General features: G+C 41.8%; 2 protein-coding genes across 3 annotated transcripts; one reads left to right on the forward strand and one right to left on the reverse strand.

Annotated features, from left to right (window-relative positions):
* Positions 1–74: 74 nt before the first annotated feature.
* On the reverse strand, positions 75–4,022 carry LOC142891159 (tumor protein p53-inducible nuclear protein 2). 2 transcript variants are annotated; one of them, XM_076030621.1, is made up of 4 exons: positions 3,898–4,022; positions 2,329–2,488; positions 2,056–2,206; positions 75–1,394 (listed from the first exon to the last, which is right to left on the reverse strand). In XM_076030621.1, the coding sequence occupies exons 2-4, from the start codon at positions 2,450–2,452 to the stop codon at positions 1,166–1,168; spliced, it is 504 nt and encodes a 167-aa protein (XP_075886736.1). In that variant the 5' UTR covers positions 2,453–2,488; positions 3,898–4,022; the 3' UTR covers positions 75–1,165. The 2 variants fall into 2 exon arrangements, with proteins under 2 accessions (XP_075886736.1, XP_075886790.1); XM_076030675.1 differs by lacking the exon at positions 3,898–4,022 and adding an exon at positions 3,320–3,472.
* Positions 4,023–16,231: 12,209 nt separating this feature from the next.
* LOC142887629 (glycosyltransferase family 92 protein F13G3.3-like) lies at positions 16,232–20,187 on the forward strand. Its single transcript, XM_076025418.1, has 4 exons — positions 16,232–16,868; positions 17,623–17,953; positions 19,408–19,583; positions 19,700–20,187. The coding sequence occupies exons 1-4, from the start codon at positions 16,423–16,425 to the stop codon at positions 19,908–19,910; spliced, it is 1,164 nt and encodes a 387-aa protein (XP_075881533.1). The 5' UTR covers positions 16,232–16,422; the 3' UTR covers positions 19,911–20,187.
* Positions 20,188–20,632: the final 445 nt, after the last annotated feature.

The following is a 20,632-nucleotide window of genomic DNA, read 5'->3' on the forward strand; positions in this document are numbered from 1 at the left end:
TGGCTCCCTGTAGTCGTTCCTAATGCTTAGAATTGACTGTGATGCAACAACTAACAATTCATCAAACCAGAAGCTTAAGAAAAACAAATTTATTTGTGTTTTTTTGTTTTTTTACATATTATAAATACATGCAAATACAAAAACATAACAGCCATCTGTATTTACATTTGCGGCCATTTATGTAACATGAGAGATTGGCCAGTCTGAGAAAAATATAAAACAGGCAACTCAATACTTGTTCCTTAAGGCTTCCTTAAGAACAATACTACTTAATGCTTTTTGTTGCTACACTTTTGTACAACAAACACACTGTACACTTCATTGTGGTATGAAAAAAAGAAAATTAAGTTGTCACAACAGCTAAAGGTAAAGCACAAACTATAATACGTGAAAACCAAAGTCCACATTTACCATAATCCAAGGGCAAAAAGAATCCAGGGCAGAAGTTAGAATGCGATCAGCATCACACAGGTGCACAGTTGAGAATAGGGCTACATTGTTAGGCTGCGTCAGACATTTTCTTTCATCAGTACAAACATCACTAAGTCTAATTGTGGCGCACAACAATGACTGAGGTCTTTTCTGTGTTGGTTCATTAAGTGCTAAAATGCACCACCTTGACATCAAGATGAAACAATTCAACAGATACACAGGCATCTCTGGTATTTCACTTTGTAACTTTGTAAATTCTCCTCCCAGCACATACAGATCAGCTACATGGCTTGGCTAATTTGTTTTGTCTCATCTGAATTTGAAAGTGACTGTTACAAAGGTGCACTTTGCAATGTCAATGCTGGGTAGAGACATGAATGCAGTTCTAGTTACAAGCTAGTTGTTAATCTAAAAGGCACTAACACCCTGAAAGTCCTACTTAACATGTTAAAATAAAACAACCTGTAACTGTATATTACTGATGTGTTGCCATCTCTTTACATTTTTTTTTTTTTAATAATTGTTGATGTGACGCAATGTGTGATGCAAAAGGGCTACAGTTCAGGTTGCCTGTCTATAGTTAAACCCGAAGTGGTACATTTTGTCTGAAAATGAAAAATAACATGTGCTTGTGGAGGAGAAGTTGGGAAAACCTGAGGACATTACGGTCAATAAACAGTGCTGCAGGATATCGACATTGAACGCACCCTCCTTGCTGTGCCGTCTCTCTCGCTCAGTAGTTGTAGAGGCGCTGGCAGGGCTGCTTGAAGTGGCCGTAGCGTTTCTCTGCTGCGGAGAACCGTGCCTTTGCCAGATTCTGCCTGTTGAGGGCGCTGCGATTCAGCTTCTTTCGCTCGCTTTGGGTCCTGGCCCTCTGGATGGCCAGCAGGTGGACGTTGCAAGGCAGGGGAACTCCCCAAGCGGCGAGGCGCCAGGACAAGCGCAGCTTGACATCCACAGGCCTGGACAGGTACAGAGGGGGGGGGCAACAGGATATGTTATAGAAAATATGGATGCATGGTGGTCAACTGCTAAAACTGTGCACGCACATTTCTTTGCACAATGGACTTATGTTGCACGTTATATTTTACCTGTAGATATATTTTCATGTTTTTATATATTTAGTAAAATTAGCTGTTCTTTTTTTATATTGTTGTCGTTCATCAACGACACCCAAGCAAATTCCTTGTAAGTGTAAAACTACCTTGGCAATAACCGTGCTAAAGGGAAAGAAAAGCCAACTTATTTATCGACACACCATGTGATGTGGCATGAATACGTGTGACATATTTCACATATGACATTTCATTTGTGGCTTGGCAAGATTTCTCTCAAAATCTCTGTATTGCAGCTGCCAAGTTGGAATTTATATTTAAATAAGCATCAGTTTGTGCTCATTTAACATCTTTAGCCACGCATGAATCCATTCTCGACCAATCAAATCCTATCTCCAGTAACCAATGAAAGACCTGATTTGGGAAAAGCTATATCAAAAACACTGGATAGCAAGTATTTTAAGTTATCATGTAGGCTTCGACTTAAAAAAGGGTTTTGACTGCCACAGTTAAACAAATGCTGCGTCTGTTATATTTGCAAATTAGTCAACACAGAAAAGTTTCTGACCTGGCAGTCTCCTCTTCATCCTCCTCAGAGACTTGCTCTTCCTCCTCTGCTCTGCTCAATCCACATTTAATTTGGTAGACGGACATGCTGGGGTGCTCAATCAGCAGGTTCTCAAGCGGATCCGTCTCTGGCGCAGAGAGCAGCGTGTTCTCTGACGAAGGACAAGCGCTGGTCAGTCTTCTCATACCCGCATTAGCAGCACAATCTCTCTCAAGACAAAAACCCACTGTCATATATGAATAGTGCAATAAACAGCTGGGGTTTTTCCCTCACCTGGGAGATTTACAATGACCCATCCTCCGTCCTCAAACTCCATCAGCTCCTCACAAGTGTTGTCTGCTCCCTCGAAGTCCTCGTCAGTATTTCCAAGCAGGTGGGACAGCAACTTTCCAAACATCTTTGTGGTTCTTCCAAGCACGTGTAATAAATAAATCTAAAGACATAAGTTAACGTCAGTGACAGTTGAGTAAATAAAGTATGTAACAAGTTCATGTTGCTCAAAGGGGAGATTATGTAGTTATTAAAAGGTGAAATTGTGTTCAAAGTTTTAGAGCTGTCTGTCTCGTGCATCGCAAATAATCTTAATAAATTGGTTTCATGAACTGAGTTCGATAGATTTTTTTTTTTTAAATATCTCTCTGGAGATTAACTCCACCTACTTGTGACGTTTAGATTTTGAAGTTGATCTTACACATTGCAAGTTAATAATAATAACATACTCAGACAACGTTAACTAGACAGAGCTTGAAAGCCAGCGCCCTTTTCGAATTGGGTAGCAGCGCCCTCTTGAGGCCATCTTAAGGAAAACCCCAAAGACCGACCAGGAGCAGCTATATAACGTTGCATAAACAAGCGTTGCACCCATCGCCGCCTCGGAAACCTGAGCGGCCTGAGATATTACGTGGCAGTGACGTGGTGAGTTTTTAAAACTCATACAGTTTCGAGTTCGCCACTGATATAAACGGGATGAAATTACAACGATGTTACATTTCCCAAGGAACGGATTTAGATCTCTAAGGTGAATTAAGGTTTGGTGGTGGTGTGTGTGTGTGTGTGTGTGTGTGTGGGGGGGGGGGGGGGGGGGGGGGTGACTCCAACGTTCACAAAGACGAGTCAAAGGAAGAGGGGCTTGATCGTCGTTACTGTATTCATCAAAACACCGCACGTCACGGTTGTTTACTCCACACACACACACACACACGCGCGCGCGCGCGCGCGCGCGCAACAGGAAGGAAAACTTAAACCGTGGATGGCAAAAACTCACTAGTTGACAGTTACACTATGAGCCTATCGTAGATTACATTATTTTTCAGCAAACAGCTCCATAAATAGCACTCTTCCTGTCTGCTCTGCGTCTGTCTGTCTGTCTGTCTGTCCAGACAGCTGAGCGCTCCCTGTAAACACAGAGCGGCGGAGCAGCGTCATTTCACAAATGCAATAACAACTGATGACGACACAATCTCAGATTCGAGGGGGCAAACATTTTTCAGAGATTGGATTTTGTTTTCGAGCCGCAAGAACACAGTTACATCCCAAACGAACCTCCTCACAAACGTAAAGACATGTCAGCCTTCGAGTTAAAAAACAAACAAACACTGAATTGGCCACCGCAACATGTTAACACTACTGGCGAAAGTATAATTTGTTGTTTGTTTTGTTTTTTGCAGTAATTTGTCGTTTGGCACAAAAGCATTCCATCGTAGTTGGAAGAGAGCTGGGGTTTTTTTTCTCTCCCTCGGCGATAGCCAACATCGCCCATAGCTATATGTTATATGTTGCCGACGAATAATGCATACAGTTTAATATGGTAATGAGCAAAATAAGACAAAACACGTCTCTTACCGGGCGTGTTCCGCAGACCCTCGTCCGTCCAAAGTTTGTCAACCCGTAAACAAAGGAGTTTTATGTCAAGTTAGTTGGGGGCGGGCGGGTAGGATGTATACTTCCATATATGGCTTGTGGGCGGGACATGTACCGGAAAAACAGTGGGCAAAACATCACGACACATCCTGAACACAAAGGGACGACAGGAACAGATCGATGTTGGAAAGTCTGACGTTTATAGCGGGATTTATTGCAAATAATTAACTGAAAATTGTAGTTGCCAAATATAGTAAACAAAAAAAATAAGTAAATAACACATAAGTCTAACGAAGACCTCTCAAGTCAGTACAATTACACGTTACCTGTAAAAAATGTAATTACTAACCCACTCAAAGCAAGTTAGTAAATTAAATAAAACTAAAACCTTAAATTCAGGCAGTAGACCAAATGATAACAAATGACCTGTGTGTGTGTGTGTGTGTGTGTGTGTGTGTGTGTGTATATATATGTATATATATATATATGTATATATATATATATATATATATATATATATATATATATATATATATATATATATATATAGAGAGAGAGAGAGAGAGAGAGAGAGAGAGAGAGAGAGAGAGAGAGAGAGAGAGAGAGAGAGAGAGATGTACATATATGCATTTCCAAAGCAAATATTACCAATGTTCCTCCTATGTCTTTGGGGTAAGGACAACCACTGTAAAGCCGGTGCCGGTCAATACCTAGTGGAAGGTATTTAGGGAAAGGCATTTGACTACGTACAAAAACGGGTTTGTTTGTTTGGTATTGGCGGAAATGTGAGTAACACAACTATAGTTAATAGAGCAAAAGGAAGTGCAGTGGGGGGGCCATATACCATTAAAAGTCTGTAATAACACGATTATTATTTTGTTTTGCTTTTTCAGTTGAGATATGTTCCAACAAAACTCAATAATTTTGTTATTGAATATATAAACAAAATTTGAAGTTTCTGCATTTCCAGGGTGCCAATTTGGGGTGGGAGACAAAACCAAAACACACGAGGGCGCTCTACTGCAAGATATGACCGTATCAAAAATTAAAGGCCATGGGTTGTTGCTGTGGAGTGTGGTGTTGAGCGAAGGTGTAGCGGTAAAATTAATGCTTGCATAGATTGTTGTGAAGACTGCTAAAATAACCATGTCTGTGTAAATTCGACAGGAACCATCTGCAGCAACCAAGACGGCAGACACGTTATCTGATCTACAACTCCTTGTGAGGAGTTGTTGTTTCACACCCCGAAAGAACAGTCTGAACCCTAAATGCACCTTCAGCTGTTAGTTCCCGTTTTCCAGTTATCCTTAACTGCTGCTCAAACTTGCCGCTGAAGCTTGCAAGTTCCCGCCTCCTACTAAGATGTAACCACTTCCCCATTTTGCTGTTGTGTATTTAAATGTCTTGCTCACCAGTGTCCGGGGAGCATTCTTGCAGCGACTCTGTCTGTGTGCTCCCAGCTGTAATAAACTCTCACTGAGACCAGCTCTGATCTTGACTTAGTTTTATTCCTCTTGAGTAAACGTCTCCATTGATTTCCACGACAAAGGCAGGGAGGAATATTGCTGGAGGTGGGTCTATTTTTTCACACGGGGACTACGTACATGTCTATATCTGACGATCTGACTCCCAACACACGACCATCATTTTTTTTTGCTGCATTCTTTGTGTAATTGGGAAATCAAAAGATGAATAAGGATAAGTAAAATACAAACTGGCTATTGATTTATTCGTAGTGGTGTCCCACTTGCACATTTAGACGTCGAAACTGACCAAATTAAGCACACTTAACTTCAAGCCCTGTTGATGTGACCAATGAAAAATACTGGCAGAAGCAGGTTTAACAGATGTAAGGGACGCAGAGGGAGAACAAGGAGGAAAGATGCTCCAGCTGTCCCACAATGAATTAATGAATTAATAAATGTGGTATGTTTACTTTCTTTTCATGTGGTTGGTCAACATTAACAAGCTACCACCAAAGGAAACGTGGGCTGGAGAAAGTGACGGAAACTCCTGCAGGGGTTTCCTGATGCAAAGGGCACAGGTGCTTTGAAGCATCCATGAAACACTCCCACTGTTTACATCATTCATTTACAATGAGTATCTTCCACTCAGGGCGAGCGGGTGCCAACCTCATGTTATCTCCGTCACGTGGATGCATACACGTGTAAGTCAAGTGAAAGGTCAGAGGTCATTATGGAGGTACCGTAAAACAGTTGGCCTAGGCTGTGTCTCAATTCAGGTGCTGCGTCCTTGAAGTGCGCATTTTGGAAGGAAGTTGCGTCATAGCACTGCGCGAAGGCTTGTCCCAATTCCCGAGGGTGCTTAGGACGCTGAAAATGCACCCTCGGAAATACGCACTCGTTTTAGACGATTCCAAGGATGCACCGCACTATCCTGCTGCAAAGCATCGTGGGATCCTGGGAAGTCAGCTGAAATTAGCGGCATGTACTGGTTAAGACACGACATATAAATCTAAATATTGAAGTTTCACATAAAGTATCCAGTTTTTAACATAGTATTTTATTTATTTGATCATCCAACGCCATCGTTAGATGGCGAACCAACGGTTAGCTTGATACTATAAAAACGTCACTTCCGGGGGTTGGCCAGCCGGAGGGAACGGCGGTGACGAAACGAGGAAATACGCCGAAGGCTGGACCGTCCCGAGTGGTTACCAGGGAGGCGGGGTTTGGTCCGTCCTTCTTGGCTGGGAAGTCTACGAACGCTTCCTTCAGACGGAGGACACTCGGTCTCAAGGGTGCAGAACATGAATTGAGACACAGCCCTAGTACTTCTGCAACCCCAAGCAAAATGGAGCAGACACATAATGAATTGAATGGACCAGTCTACAATTTCGTTGTGCACCAGGAGTTTCCCAACCATAAATTCAAAGGACAAGCAAGACAGTACTTTTCAACCTGTTATTTTAAGGAATCATTGAGAAGAGGTAAGTTGATTATTATAATAATCAAAAATGTGTAAAACAAAGTTCTCAGCAAAACATGCATTTCATAAAGCATAAAAGATAGAGGTATAAGTTAATTTGATCAATGCATTTTTTAAGTAATGAGGTCAGTTTGAATTTAGTGCCATAACCTGACCTATGAGTTGGTGAGGCGGTTGTAGTGCACTGTTGGTGGTGGGTCAGTCAAACAAGGAGAACTAGTGAAAAAGGTCAATTTCATGGTAAATTGAGTTTTTTTTCCTCTTTAAGAAATCAACATTTCTTTCCATGATAAACATTAATTTTCTTATATTCTTAATAATACACAATGATATAACCATGTGTATATATATATATATATATATGTATATATATATATATATATATATATATATATATATATATATATATATATATATATATATATACATATATATATATATATATACATATATATATATATACATATATATACACATATATGTATATATATATATATATATATATATATATATATATACACATATATGTATATATATATATATATATATATATATATATATATATATATACATATATATATATGTATATATATATATATACACACACATAATATAATATGTGTGTGTGTGTGTGTATTTGGTGATCAAGGAGGAGCCTCGGGACTTAAAGTAAGTGGTGGTGGTGGGCCAAAAACAAATAGGCTGGCAGGCTGGCCAAATTGTGCAAAAGTGGGTATTAGACAGGTCAACAGGGTGAGGATGGACTTTTTCTAACAAAACAATGTGGAGCAGCGGGGAAGATCAGAGTGGAGCTGATAGACTGGGGTGATGAGCTGATGATGACCAGGTGGGCTTGATTGCTAAGGGAGAGCAGGTGTGAACCATGACTTGCAGTGAGGGGGCGAGGTCCAGGAGGCAGGCAGGCAGGCAGGCAGGCATAAACACAGGGGAATACAGGGTCCAGCCACACCCACAAAACTCACTCAACAGAAGCCCCTCCTGACACTTCTGGATTGCCATTATCATTTCCCAGTCAAATATATTGTCATTCTAATTTCCAGGGTCCATAACTTCTACAAACACCAATACACAACTAAATACTTTTGATACGGTTTATCCTAAAATATACAGTATTTATCGGTAGTATAGTATAGTATAGTATAGTATAGTATGATCATGGGTCTGCCCAACCACACATTTAAAATAGATGGAGGGAATGGTATATTAGCTAGTGCATCTCACCGACAATTTTATCACCCTAAAATTGCAAGTGAATGCATGACAGGCACTTAATGGCTGCAGAGGGTTTTTATTGTTGGCTAGTTTATAAATACAATTTTCAGAAGTTATGGTACATCGTCAGTTTTGGTTGAGTTGACAATGAGTTTTTTGTGACTTATGTTAAGTTACGCATGTGTGTGTGTGTGTGTGTGTGTGTGTGTGTGTGTGCTCATATATATATATATATATGTACACACACACACACACCTATATGGATATGTAATAAAGCCAGCTAGTTAGTGTAAGTTCCATGAACATGTCAAATGAAAGTAGGTTTATTCATCAAAGTTTTATGTTTCAGTGGTCAATAAAACCTCAATTTGGCCAACAATGGTCCCTACAATAACAAAATCCATGTTCTGTGTGTGTGTGTGTGTGTGTGTGTGTGTGTGGTGCGATTGTAACGATAAGGGTGAGGGGGAGTTTGACGCCTTATCTGCTCCTTCGTTGAGAGGACATGATTATAGTAATTGTTCCGGTCAGTAATTGCACCAAGCAGGAGATGGTGTGTCTGTGTGTCTGTGTGTCTGTGTGTATGCATGATGAGCATGTGGGTGTGTGATAGGCATTTTGAATTCACCATTTTATCCCTGCCAGGCAGCAGCTTGGCACACACGGCAGGTAGTTGCAATTTTACACAGCCTAATCAATCGCAGTCAGCAGTGCAGACATTTTGGTCAAAATGACTGTAATTTACAAAACTAGTTGTGTTTTTTTCTTTATCACACTTTCTTTTAGTTCGATTGCATTGTGTCAACTAATGTCGCGGCAGTTGTTTCGGAGGATCGAGATTCGGGAGTGTTGCATTTCGTCGCAGCCTGTGGACGTCCACCGGACTCTCTTGTTTCCTGCCACAGGTGCCCTCAGGTGATTGGAACGGCGCTCACCTAAAATTCCCAAATGGCCTCGTGGAAATCCGCACTGGGTGAAGGTGTAATTGAGTGACGCTACACACTAGCAGACAACTGTGCGTACATCGACAATGGGGGAGTAATGAAGTCTGTACTGCAAATTGCCGGTGCTTCTCAGTCTCCAGGTGAGAGCTGTGCCCTCCATCTGTCTACACCCAATCAAGGCTGAGAAAGTGTGCAAGTTGTTGGAAAACATATTCTGTTATTTAGACTCCTAAAAACTAACTTTACTTGTAATCTTGTGACCATAGTTTGGCTGTTTTATTATTATATGTGGTACATCCGGTGTAAAGCAAAATCCACTGTGTGTGTTGTCCTGTCCCCTGGGCCTCCTTGTTTTCATCTCCCTATGTCTGGAATCTCTGACAAAACATTCATTTGAACACAAAGCCAGAGTTTCTAGTGCAGGCATGGGCCAACTATGGCCCGTGGGCCATATGCGGCCCATTAAGCTTTTTAATCCGGCCCGCTGACCTTGCAGAAATTATATTAAGAGTAAGTAAGTCATGAAATAGCTGTATTTCATCCATTTTTTCAGTGTTTTAAAAGCAGTTTCAATAAAGAGCGAAATACGTTGGGGCTTCAGAGACACTGATTTTCTTGGAACGCTTTTGTTCATTTTCAAGACATTTAAACATGTTTTCTACATATTCCATATTATATATTTCTCTCCTATGAGGTGGGTCACCAAAACACTCCATCCATCTGCTCCTGCTGCGGCCCCTCTGTCGCATTTTAGAACCCATTGTGTCCCACCAGTGAAAAGGTTTGCCCCACCCCTGGTCTCGTGAATGATCTGATGCCTTCTCGTCCATTACCTGAGCTCCAGCAGTTCATCAGTTGTCATGCTTCCCCCCCCAGACTTGAAGCAGCGCCCAAACCAAACCCTGATGGGCTCGGAAATGGTTGCCTAATAGAATTTTCTTTATTGGCTGTACGATCAGGGGTGTGGTAAGTATTGGGCATGTGCAGTAAAGAAGGCAAGGTGGGGAGGGGGAGGGGGAGGAGTCTAAAAGCAGAGCCATGCGCAGCAGACAGTAGAGATTGCTCTTTATAGCCTTGATGCTGAAGGTCCGTCCCAGGGTATAAACGTCCATTGCGAAGCCCTCTGGAAGGTTAATGACTTTAGTAGCTTCATGGCCATGAGCTCATTACTTAGACAGGCCAATCTAATCAGCAGCCGCACCAATGACCAGTGAACAAAGCAACCCACTGTGTTTTTAAAAGGAGCCAGAGTGCTCCAGCTGGCCGAGGATACCCTCACAGCTTCTGCCTTGTGCACTGTAGGCAGAGACTGCTTATTTATAATTACTGTACATTGTTGCATTAACTTCTGACCAGCCAAAGACGAGCCGACTTCTGACGTCTTGTCCAGGATGTTATATACCCCGTCATGATGAAATTCTAAATGTCCTCAATGTCTGCTGCAACATCTGAGTCAGATTGTTTTGCCTCCGTGTGCACTCTGAGATGAAGTGCTTTCAGGCCAATAACAGACAGGCAGACAGTGATGAAGAGCAGCAGCAGCAGCAACGGCGGCGGCAGTAGCAGCATCGACTGTCCCTGCATCGACTCATGAACCTGATGCTCCGTGCGTCTACAGTGTTCAATACAGGAGGAGCAACAGTGTTTGGGTTAGTTCATCTCACACACTGACAGAGGTATTTTGAAGCCAGAGTTTTGACGGTACACAGTTTCCTGAAGGCTAATTAGGTGGTCTGGGGTAGCTGTTGCCTCATTTAGATGGTTGCTCTTCTGTACAGCGAGCCTAAAACCATGTGTTACTGCCACTAATATTTCTGGTCTGGACACAAAAACTGCATAACAGTTTTAAAACAAGTATTTTAAGCAGCTCACTAAAAATAGCAAAAATAAAAATTTTATGTCACGTCGATGACTTGAGATTGATCAGATTGATGCACAAACTCCACATCTTTGAATGGCACTCAAGAAAAAAGTTTTATAGTACCTTAAAATGATGGAATAGGAACTCATTCTTTCGGATTCAACAATGTGTTGTTTCAAAACGCAACTTGTTTTGTGTGTTTTGCAATATTTAGTTGTGCTGCATTCCAATAACCACTATATCAATTATAACCCCGCAAGATCTCAAGTCTGAAATCTTGCACGTTAAAAAAAACTCCAAATTGGTCTGACTATTCCCTGACCAATCAGCTGTCTTCTGGTGCGTTTAAACCAGGAAGCAAACGCTGAACGCGGACCCTAAAAAGCACAGAAAAAGATGGGGAGGAAATAAAGGAAGCTAGTGTGAGTCTGGCTGGCGCGAAAGAGATTAGCATGGATCCTGTTGTTTTATGAGACCTGTATTTTCAGATTAAAAGAGAAACCAAGAAAGATTTGCTTTTCTTCTGGTTAGCTTTGGAAAGCGCATCATGACTTGCAAAGAGAAGTAAAATACACCTGATGTCACCCTTTGCCCAAATCGGTAGTGTTCCTGGTTTAACTGGCAGAAAGAAATGTGATTGGTCCATTTCAAATTTGAAAAAACAGAGGGCTTTGATTATTATGATATTTTTCTTTTGTTTGTTTAAAACTAGATTAGAGGAATCAAATGTCTAATGCCCACACTTGCATTTTAGCGTTTACAACAGGTGGACTCATATTTCTGCTTAACAATTTTGATAAAAACACATCTGTAGAAATGTAAAGTTACCTTGTAACTTTATTCATGATTCAAAATATAAATATATATATTTTTTAATCATTCTTATTTACTTACTTACGACTTGTCCTCTGACCCGTCACAGCTGTAAACTACCATTATTTTAAAACTCATCCCTCTAGTTTCTCCATTTTATTAAATGTAAGATTATGTACCTTTTTTTTTTGTTTGTTTTTTTAAAAAACTCATTCCTCTGGTTCCTCCATTTTCTTATGTAAGACCTTTAACAATTTCAACAGGATTTCAGTACAAATTAAGTGCTTAGTGCAACTCACTCAAGCCTGTCTGCCTATACCAGTGAGTGGGGTGATTGTGCTCTTGCAATTACACACACGTGAGTCGTCTGCTGGGTGTTTGTATGTGTGTGTGTGGGTGACAGAGAAAATAAGGCACGGCAGATGGAGTGAAGCACCAAGGGAACACTGATAGATAACAGTGCTTCTGTTCTCTGCTCTGCTGAACACCAATCATTTCCTCCTTCACAGATAAAGCTCAGAGGAATGGGAATAAATGTGTGCGTGCGTTCAAATCCGTGCAGGGGTGAGTGGCAATGAAACTCTCACTGTTTTAGAAGTTGCGTATTAAAAATCGTGGTATTGCTGATCCAGCTGTCCTTGAGTTTGTTCCCCATCTTGGCTTGGTCTGACCCCCCCCAAGCAAACCAAGTGTGTTGGGCTTCCCTCAGCCCCAGATGGGTTTTCAAAGTCTTACAAGGGGATAGAGGGGTCAGAATGCTCCCAGATGCTTTGGCCTGTTGCCCACATGCAGGATTGGTAGCTAATGGTTCTGACCTCCATTAGCGCCCCTTTCACGTCACAGACTCACCTTTTTAATCGGCCCCGCTTGTGTGTTTTTCACCCGACTCACAGCTTTTCTCAAATGTAATGTATTCTTTGATCTGGTTCAGAACCAGGAAGGACACAACAAAACCCACACTTAAGGGCAATAACCATAGTTGCAGCTGCTTCAATACATGTTTATCACACAGGATCTAGTTTGGTTGCCTAAAGAAGTAGGTCATAATATGACCATTTTATTTATTTATTTATTTGGTTCAAGAAAATTCCTGAATACACTGATTATGTTATATATTTGTTATAAAACAAAAAATGCACCCATACATTTACGCTCTAATGCGCGGCTTGGTGTTGTGGTTGGTTCTTGTTAGGGCAGTGACCTGATCTTTTGCCATTTAGTAACATTTTAAGTAGAAATGTAAAACATGACGACTTTAGTAAAACATGACCATGCTTCTCATTGTCATCTCATTGTCACGACGGAAGCAGATCAATTCTTATTAGGGACCAAGCGCAAGCAACATCTCTCAACATCTATTTTTTTGTTATGTCTCTTTCATATTATAATACCCCTGACACCTTTCTAAACCCATCTACTCCCTAAACATGCTCCAAAACCCATCAAGTCCGGCACACAAATTGCACACAATAGCTTATCGTTTTATGCATCATTACAAGCCTATACTGTGAACTTACACGTAAGAAGAGGCATTGATAAAATGGTCTTGTGGTCAACAGATGTTTGCTTTATGTAAGAATGTACATAGAGACCCAGTTAGCTGCCATCCATACTTTCAGGGAAGCTGGGGAAGGACAGGTCTCCACTGCACCTTGCACAGCACTATGCCACCAACCTCCTACAAACTCGAGGGATTTCCATCTTAGCTACGCAAACATCAGCCTCTATAAATGAATGCCTACAGAACCTCACAGCTCTGCTGCTGCTGCTGCCATTCAGTTTTGAAAGGCTGCATAGTCCTTGAGATGACAAAAGTACAACTGTTGACTGTTATTTTTTATTTTTATTTTATTTTTTGTTTTCAGCAAAGCATTGTGATAAAGCTTTTCCCTGAGACACTAATTCATTGTAAACATGATCTAAGCAGATTGGGTAAACATAAAGACCCAAACCTGCTTTAAGCTTTGGGCCTTTAAATTTGAGGGGCAAAGGGACAATCTAACTCTTACTGTGTGTGTTGCTACCAGTGTAAAGCACTGGTGTGGTTTGCAAACTCCAGTTTCTCCACATTAATGTCTACATAACCTCACAACCCTCCTCCTGCTGCTGCTGCTGCTGCTGCTGCTCGGTTTTGAAAGCCTGGGAAGTTCTTGAGAAGACAATGCACAAACGCCTGACTGTCAGTCCAGTTGTACCTGTTGTGAAGTTAAAGTTTGAAGGGGAAGCCTCAGTGAGAACAGGCGCCTCTGTGCCTGGCTTAATTTTAAGTGAAAATAAGCAACCTATCTCATTAACTAAAATCCAGTCATTGATAACTGTGACCGGTGACTCAAGAGTAAGGACACTGGCTTTACCCAGACACGCAAGGTCAAGAGGAATCTTTCTAACTAACTTAAGACTAAACCTAAGGAAAAGCAGCATCATTCCTTGTCGGGTTCAAATAGACCTTCAAATAGACAGCCACTGCTGTGATCTCTTAAATCCTTATCTTTTATCTTAGAACCTTGAGCCCTACAGTCAATAATTCTAAGTGTAAACATGAGCAAGTCAGGAAGGAAAAAAACGCTTAAGAAACCCTTTCTTGTGCTGAGGCTTTTAGTATAACTTTTTTGGGGCTGGTGGAGACTAAAATGAGATCATTGATAACGGTGACAGGTGACTATAGACTGTAATTTACAGACACACAATTAAATCTTTAAAAGCCTCGAACATAGTAACAGTTGTTGTCAGCATATCTGTAGATGTTTGTTTTTTTTATGTGGTAACTGCAAGTGTAAGACAGAAACTATGGGCGACGCAAATATAGCCCTGAAAGCAAAAATCCATTCACTTCAAGCATTCCTACCCCGACCCTCCCACTCCCTAACGCACACATTTACACAGAGATTAAAGTCATTTATAATCTGTCTTCAAACAATTCTGTCTCATGTATGTTGAGGGTGGTATCGCGCATGTTTATTGCCCAACTCTGTTAAACAGTGACCAGATGCAGCTTAAGGACCGTCACCCAATGGTCGTGACGAATGAATTGTCTCTGAGCTCCAGCAGAAATGGAGCAAACGGAGTCCCAACGCCTGGTAAAGGGTCTGGTCGCCACTGCATGGTAAGGCAGCGCAAGACGGGTGATATGTTTATTGGTTGGTTGGTTAGTTAATTATAGTAGGTGGTGGGTTTTTACAATTAGCCAAAGCTGCTTGTGGTGACAGTGAATCGTCCAGCGCACTTGTTTCTTTCACACATATAGCCTCGTGTCACTCTGCTTCCGCAACGCTTCTGTTGCAGCTCATACATACACAGCTATACCTTGGTTGTTATGTGCGTAGTTGGGCTAAGTTCTATCAGTGATACTATAACGATAGGGTGATCTCATTCACTTCTCCAGTGTCCTTTAATTCAAAATAATAATCACCACATATGTTTTTTTTTTTAATTTTATTTCATATCTTGCTGTGACTTGTTCATTTTCCAAAGCTGTTTTCCTTTTTATTTGCATTCAGTGTTATCTTAGGCCGAATGCATAATGCAGAATCATGCTGGGTCAATGATCTGATGATGTTCTTTTCCCTACAAAATTAGCCAGCCAGCTAAATATGGAATGTCTGCCTGAGTAATAGTCTTTCATTGTTGGACGTAATGTTTTCTAAAAATCTTCTAGTCCTGTCTCTGCCTGTGTTCTTGTTAATATTTCCCGATGTTTGGCCAGTGGGTCAAGTTCATGTCACCCCTACCTGAATCATAATTGTGTTATCATCGCCATCAATTTCATCATTTATGTAGAACATTCGTGTGGTAGGAAAAACACACTGATCTGGGATACCTTAGTTGTTTCTAATTCCGTCTCTACCAGAATAAATCTTTCCTTTTTAAAATCCTGTGTAAAGTGTGTATACATTATGGTTTTCCATTCTGGATCATATAATGGTTAAAACATTTGTATATTGGTTTTGTTAGTTAGCACTTTATGCTCTTCTTTTGTCCCAAGGGGAATTCATTTAACTGAACATACTTCAAGTAGAAAAACAAACAAACCAAACTTTCAAAGGTACAGTGGGTAAAATTTTGGTGATCAGATTTTAGATTGCAGCGCCCACTCAACCTCCCTCTCCCAAGCTTGACAGTGAATCATTGACTAGTGAGTTCTGCATCTAATGAGGTTTCCGTAAATACACATTTGTTTGCCCAGTTTGCGTAACTTGAAGTCAGAGACAAGACGGCCATTATTACAATATTTTTTTTCTCACACTGACAGACACAGAGTTGGTGAAAGGTGAACTGCAAATTGTACATTTGTCAAACTGCAGCTTTAGAAGTGACTTCCGCTTTTTTTCTGGTGTTCTGGTGGCCTTTTCTGATGGCCCAGCTTAGAGTCTCTCTGTATTCCCCAGCATTTAAGAGCCCGTGGTTTCCATTTGCCCAATCCAATATCATGCCCAGGAACCTTAGTTTAATTAGTTATCTGGTAAGACTTTAATTTGCACCACCTGACTAACAGCAGCCTCACTCTGCCTAAGGTTTGGACTCTGCTTATTCGGTGGCTTGAATGACAAAGGCAAAGTCAGTCTCAATCAAAAGCGCTTCACAGTCTTCGTCCTCTTCAGCGTCATCTGGGGCATCATCCTCTTACTGACTCTGAAAATATACAACTCAGACAAGACCCTCCCACAATCTGATGGCCTGCCGCCTCCATGCCCCTCCTCAGTCACCAAAATGACCATCACCCCCCTGGAAAAAACAAAGCACTTTTTGGTGTCTGCCTTCATGGACCAGAGAATCCATGGCTTTGACATACGCATCATCGGCATATTCAAGAGAGACTCCATCGTGCCACTTTCATGTGTCTTCTGCTGCAGAGGCCAAATTCCAGCCAAAACTTCGGCCACAATCTTAGGGCACTCAGACAACTATGGGTTCCCCTACATTACTACAGACGTCATGTGTCCGATGCCTGAGGACTGTGCGGCCAGACACGTGATACTTGTGGATGAGCAGAACAACATGCATGATGTTAACCACACTTGGCTACCCATACGAAACATTGAAACCAAGGAAAACAAAGGGAAAATGATGAAGTATAACTTCACTGTGTGCATCTCCACCATGTTTGACAACTACAACAACGTGCTTCAGTTCACACAGACCCTTGAGATTTACAGGTAAGAACTTTGCCAAGCGATTTTTAATTCTGCCTCCCATAACCAGAGTGACACCAGACAGCAAGACCAGTCAATAGTAACAATGCAACACAATGACCAAGATGCTTCTGCCTCAATAATATTTTATTAACCCTCATAGTGAATGTCTTGGCTTAACTCAAACTTTTGAAGTCAGTAAAAAGTTACCCTAACTTTGTTCATGCATTTCATTAAACTGCTTTCCTGTTGCATCAGTTTTCTTATCTTTGGCATTTTTAGGCTATTACATCAAGACAAATTTGCATAAAATAGACATGATTTTCACAGTAAATAGTTAGATTAATTGATAAATCTTTTTTGTTCATCTTTGTTTTATCATAGATCCAAATGATTGGTACTTGTTTGCTAAATTATATTCTTGCCTGTTCATCACGTACATCAACGTTTTTTTTTTTTTAAGCAGTTGGTTGTTGCGTGTTTGCTGCATGCCAGTAAGCATCAGACGGAATTGCCAGAAAGCATCAGACAGTAGGGGTAATCATGCTTTGGGTATGCCCCATGGCATGGTCATATTGTTGTGTGATGCTATACAGAAGGATTGGCATATACCAGCCCTCTAGTTAAAAAAAAAGAACTTATTTTAGAGTGGGCAGTATCAAATCAGAATCTATGGGAAATGGCATGCTTCCATAATTCATTTGTATGCTAACAATTTAAACATGGCTAGTGTACCAACCACCATTTTCATTCTCTGCTTTTCCTTTGTTTTGCCCAGATTGCTCGGTGTGGACAGAGTAGTGATCTACAACAACAGCTGCGGCTCAGAGCTGGACCGCCTGCTGCAGGTTTACATCGAGGATGATTTCGTGGAGATGGTTCCTTGGCCCATCAACAAGCACCTGGTTCCATCGCATGGCTGGCTGCACTCAGAAAGCGGCGGTGACGTGCACTACTTCGGTCAGCAGACCACCCTTAACGAGTGCATTTACAGATCCATGGAGCGCTCTCGCTACGTCCTGTTGAACGACATCGACGAGATCATAATGCCGTACCAACATGAGGACCTGATGTCTCTGATGGACATGCTCACCAAGCAGCACCCAAAAGTAAGATATTTCACCTCATTTTTGGGGCTGGGCAATGAATTCGGTAAACGGTCCAATTCTGATTTTTGCCCTTATACAAGCACAAAGTACTAAATTGTCTTGGTCATACAATTATATGACTAGCTAGTCGATTCCCAGCCTGAACAGGGTTCTAGTGGTGTCACACTTCTGTTAGTGGGTCACAGTACTTTTCCACTCAGCATGCCAGCCACGCCCACCTTATCAGCCACTCCAAACACCTGTGCTCACAGCTGCTCTTCATCTGCTATCAGCTCAGTATATATGCTCCTGCTCCACACCCATTCTTTGCCAGATTGTTCTTTGTCCTCATGCAAGACCTTCCAGCGGGTCTCTGCCTGACCATCCGTTGCCGACCGAGTCTGACCCGATCCAGCTTGGATTTCCCTGGTGTTCTGACCTGCCCGCTTCCGCTCATGGTAATCCGCCTCCTGCCTTCTCGGTTCCGACCTCGGTTTTCCCTGACGTCCTGCCCCCCAGCAACCCGACCAGCCTTCAGTCCCCGACCTGCCTCGACCGCCAGCTCCCCGGCAACCCGACAAGCCTTCTGCCCCCGACCACGTCTACAGCCTCTGCGTCTCTGGTGTCTGTGTGCCTGTTCCCTGGCCCTTGTTGGTTCGGGCCTGCTCCTGATCCAACACCTTCCCCCTCATTGCAATCTCTACTACGCTGTTTGTGCTGCATTTGGGTTCACACCAATGCCCCGTTTCAAGTGGATGTTGTCGCAGAGGCAGACGACAAAGTTTAGCTAGGTGAGTGGAAAAAGGCAAAGTTTAAGCAGTGGCACATGAAGATTTAATTTCTGCAAGAGCAACTGCAGTGGTCGAAACAGCAGCTACACGGGAATGTTCGACACATACAAGGATGGACAAAATTTGTATACCACTGAATAAATATGAAAATATAATAAGTAGATACTTATGCATGTTCCCTCCCCTGGAGTGTATCTTCCTCTCTGAAGGTAAGATAGGAGACAGAGACCTGCAAGAGGATTTAGCGCCTCTTCGCATTGGCGAAATAGACCTGAGACACCCACGACGCCAGAGCATAGCAAGTCACGAGAAGAAAACTGTGATACACGATAAGATGTACATAAACAGACTTGAATAGACCATTGTTCAAATGCAAATTCACAAAGGAAAACCTAAAGGTTGTAAAGAGAGGCATAGAAACCATAATGAACAACATAAGCAAAAAAAAATCCCACTACAAGGTGCATTGTGTCAATGTGTTTGCATGGAGACATCTTAGTCTACATAGGCAACTTCTGCAGAGACAAATTCAAAAACATTTAAAACCAAAACAATTGGATGTTTTTTTTAATTTATGGGGTTTACCATCATTGTCCAGCCCTGGCTCGTTGACACGGAGACCACTAGTATCAATGTCTATTGACCTATTTTTGATCATCCCTTTGTGTCTTCCTTCTATTCTAGGTCGGGGTGTTCATGATTGAGAACCATATATTCCCAAAGAATCATTTTGAGCCAAGCAGGAAGTTTCACTTGCCTCAGTGGAATGACGTGCCAGGGCTTAATGTCCTGGAGCACATCTACAGGGAGACACCGGACAGAAGTATTTATCACCCGCACAAGATGCTGCTGAAACCTAAGTAGGTGGAAAGGTGGATGTAGTACAGTAGTGGAGTTTCTATATACATGTATATGCTTCCCATTTTCTGAGAACGGGATTGACCTTCACTTGAACTTCGGTCTTTGCATGCCACAGAATGGTGGAGCAGACGTCGATTCATGAAGTGCTGAAGAACTTTGGGGAACGTTACAAGGTTCCGCTGGAGGTTTGCCGGATCATTCATGTCCGCACTGCCCTGCGGGGGACACTGGAGGTGCTCAACGTAGACAAGCGGCTGTGGGACTTCAGTGAAAAACTGATTCCCAATGTGGACAAGAGACTGAAGCGTGCTGGACTGCTGGCTTGAAAGGGCTTGGAGCTGATGGATGACTTGGAATATTGGGAGGTGAAATAATGTGCTGGCCTTTCTATGTTAAAGTGCCTCTTAGTCATTCAGTGTTCTCTTGAAAAGAGGTTTGGGAGAAATGTTCTCCCAACTTTTCTCCACTGAAGAGGGCTTTTTTTTTTTTTTTTTTTTTTTTTTACAATCCTGAACCATAGCAACTTCCAGTCACCAGTCAATTTGTGATTCCGCAATTTGTTGATGATCACTGAACAAGCACAAAGTAGTTGCATTCGTTGAGCACAATCCAAACCCCTTGACTTTTTCTGATGGTTAGTGTGACACAATAAATATTTAAATTGTTTTTGTCCAATAAAATGCAAATGCAAAAAAATGTGTTCAGGTTTACATACTGTAAGTCTCTCTTAAAACATTGGGTTTTGGTGAACGATACCTGTGTGCTCGTAACCAAATAGATGCTATACCAGTGTGACCACTACACCAAAATTAGAAAAAAACATTCCGGGCCGGATCCACAGAGATTGCCCGACTTTTGCAGCAAAAAAAACAAAAAAACCTATGCAGATTGTGACAAAAAAAAAGTCTTATCCACAGACTGCACGTCGTATCAAAAAAAAGATGGTGGTCCTTTGATTCAGACCAAACTGTGGGAAAAGCGCCATTTCACTCTCTGCCTTCTGACGCACAGCAGCAGAATTACCTGTTCTGTTGCTTCGAGTCAAGCT

Source organism: Nelusetta ayraudi, unplaced genomic scaffold (genome assembly GCF_046127955.1).
Source record: "Nelusetta ayraudi isolate G7.1 ecotype Tasmania unplaced genomic scaffold, CSIRO-AGI_Nayr_v1 ptg000002l, whole genome shotgun sequence".
Taxonomy (NCBI): Eukaryota; Metazoa; Chordata; class Actinopteri; order Tetraodontiformes; family Monacanthidae; genus Nelusetta; species Nelusetta ayraudi.

Excerpts from the sequence above, each read along its gene's own strand:
- LOC142887629 (XM_076025418.1), top strand. The coding sequence starts at position 16,423 with ATGACCATCACCCCCCTGGAAAAAACAAAGCACTTTTTGGTGTCTGCC. Across the intron at positions 16,869-17,622 it reads CAGACCCTTGAGATTTACAG|ATTGCTCGGTGTGGACAGAG; the intron begins GTAAGAACTTTG and ends TGTTTTGCCCAG. Across the intron at positions 19,584-19,699 it reads AAGATGCTGCTGAAACCTAA|AATGGTGGAGCAGACGTCGA; the intron begins GTAGGTGGAAAG and ends TGCATGCCACAG.
- LOC142891159 (XM_076030621.1), bottom strand. The coding sequence starts at position 2,452 with ATGTTTGGAAAGTTGCTGTCCCACCTGCTTGGAAATACTGACGAGGAC. Across the intron at positions 2,207-2,328 it reads GGTCATTGTAAATCTCCCAG|AGAACACGCTGCTCTCTGCG; the intron begins GTGAGGGAAAAA and ends GTCCTTCGTCAG. Across the intron at positions 1,395-2,055 it reads GATGAAGAGGAGACTGCCAG|GCCTGTGGATGTCAAGCTGC; the intron begins GTCAGAAACTTT and ends GTACCTGTCCAG.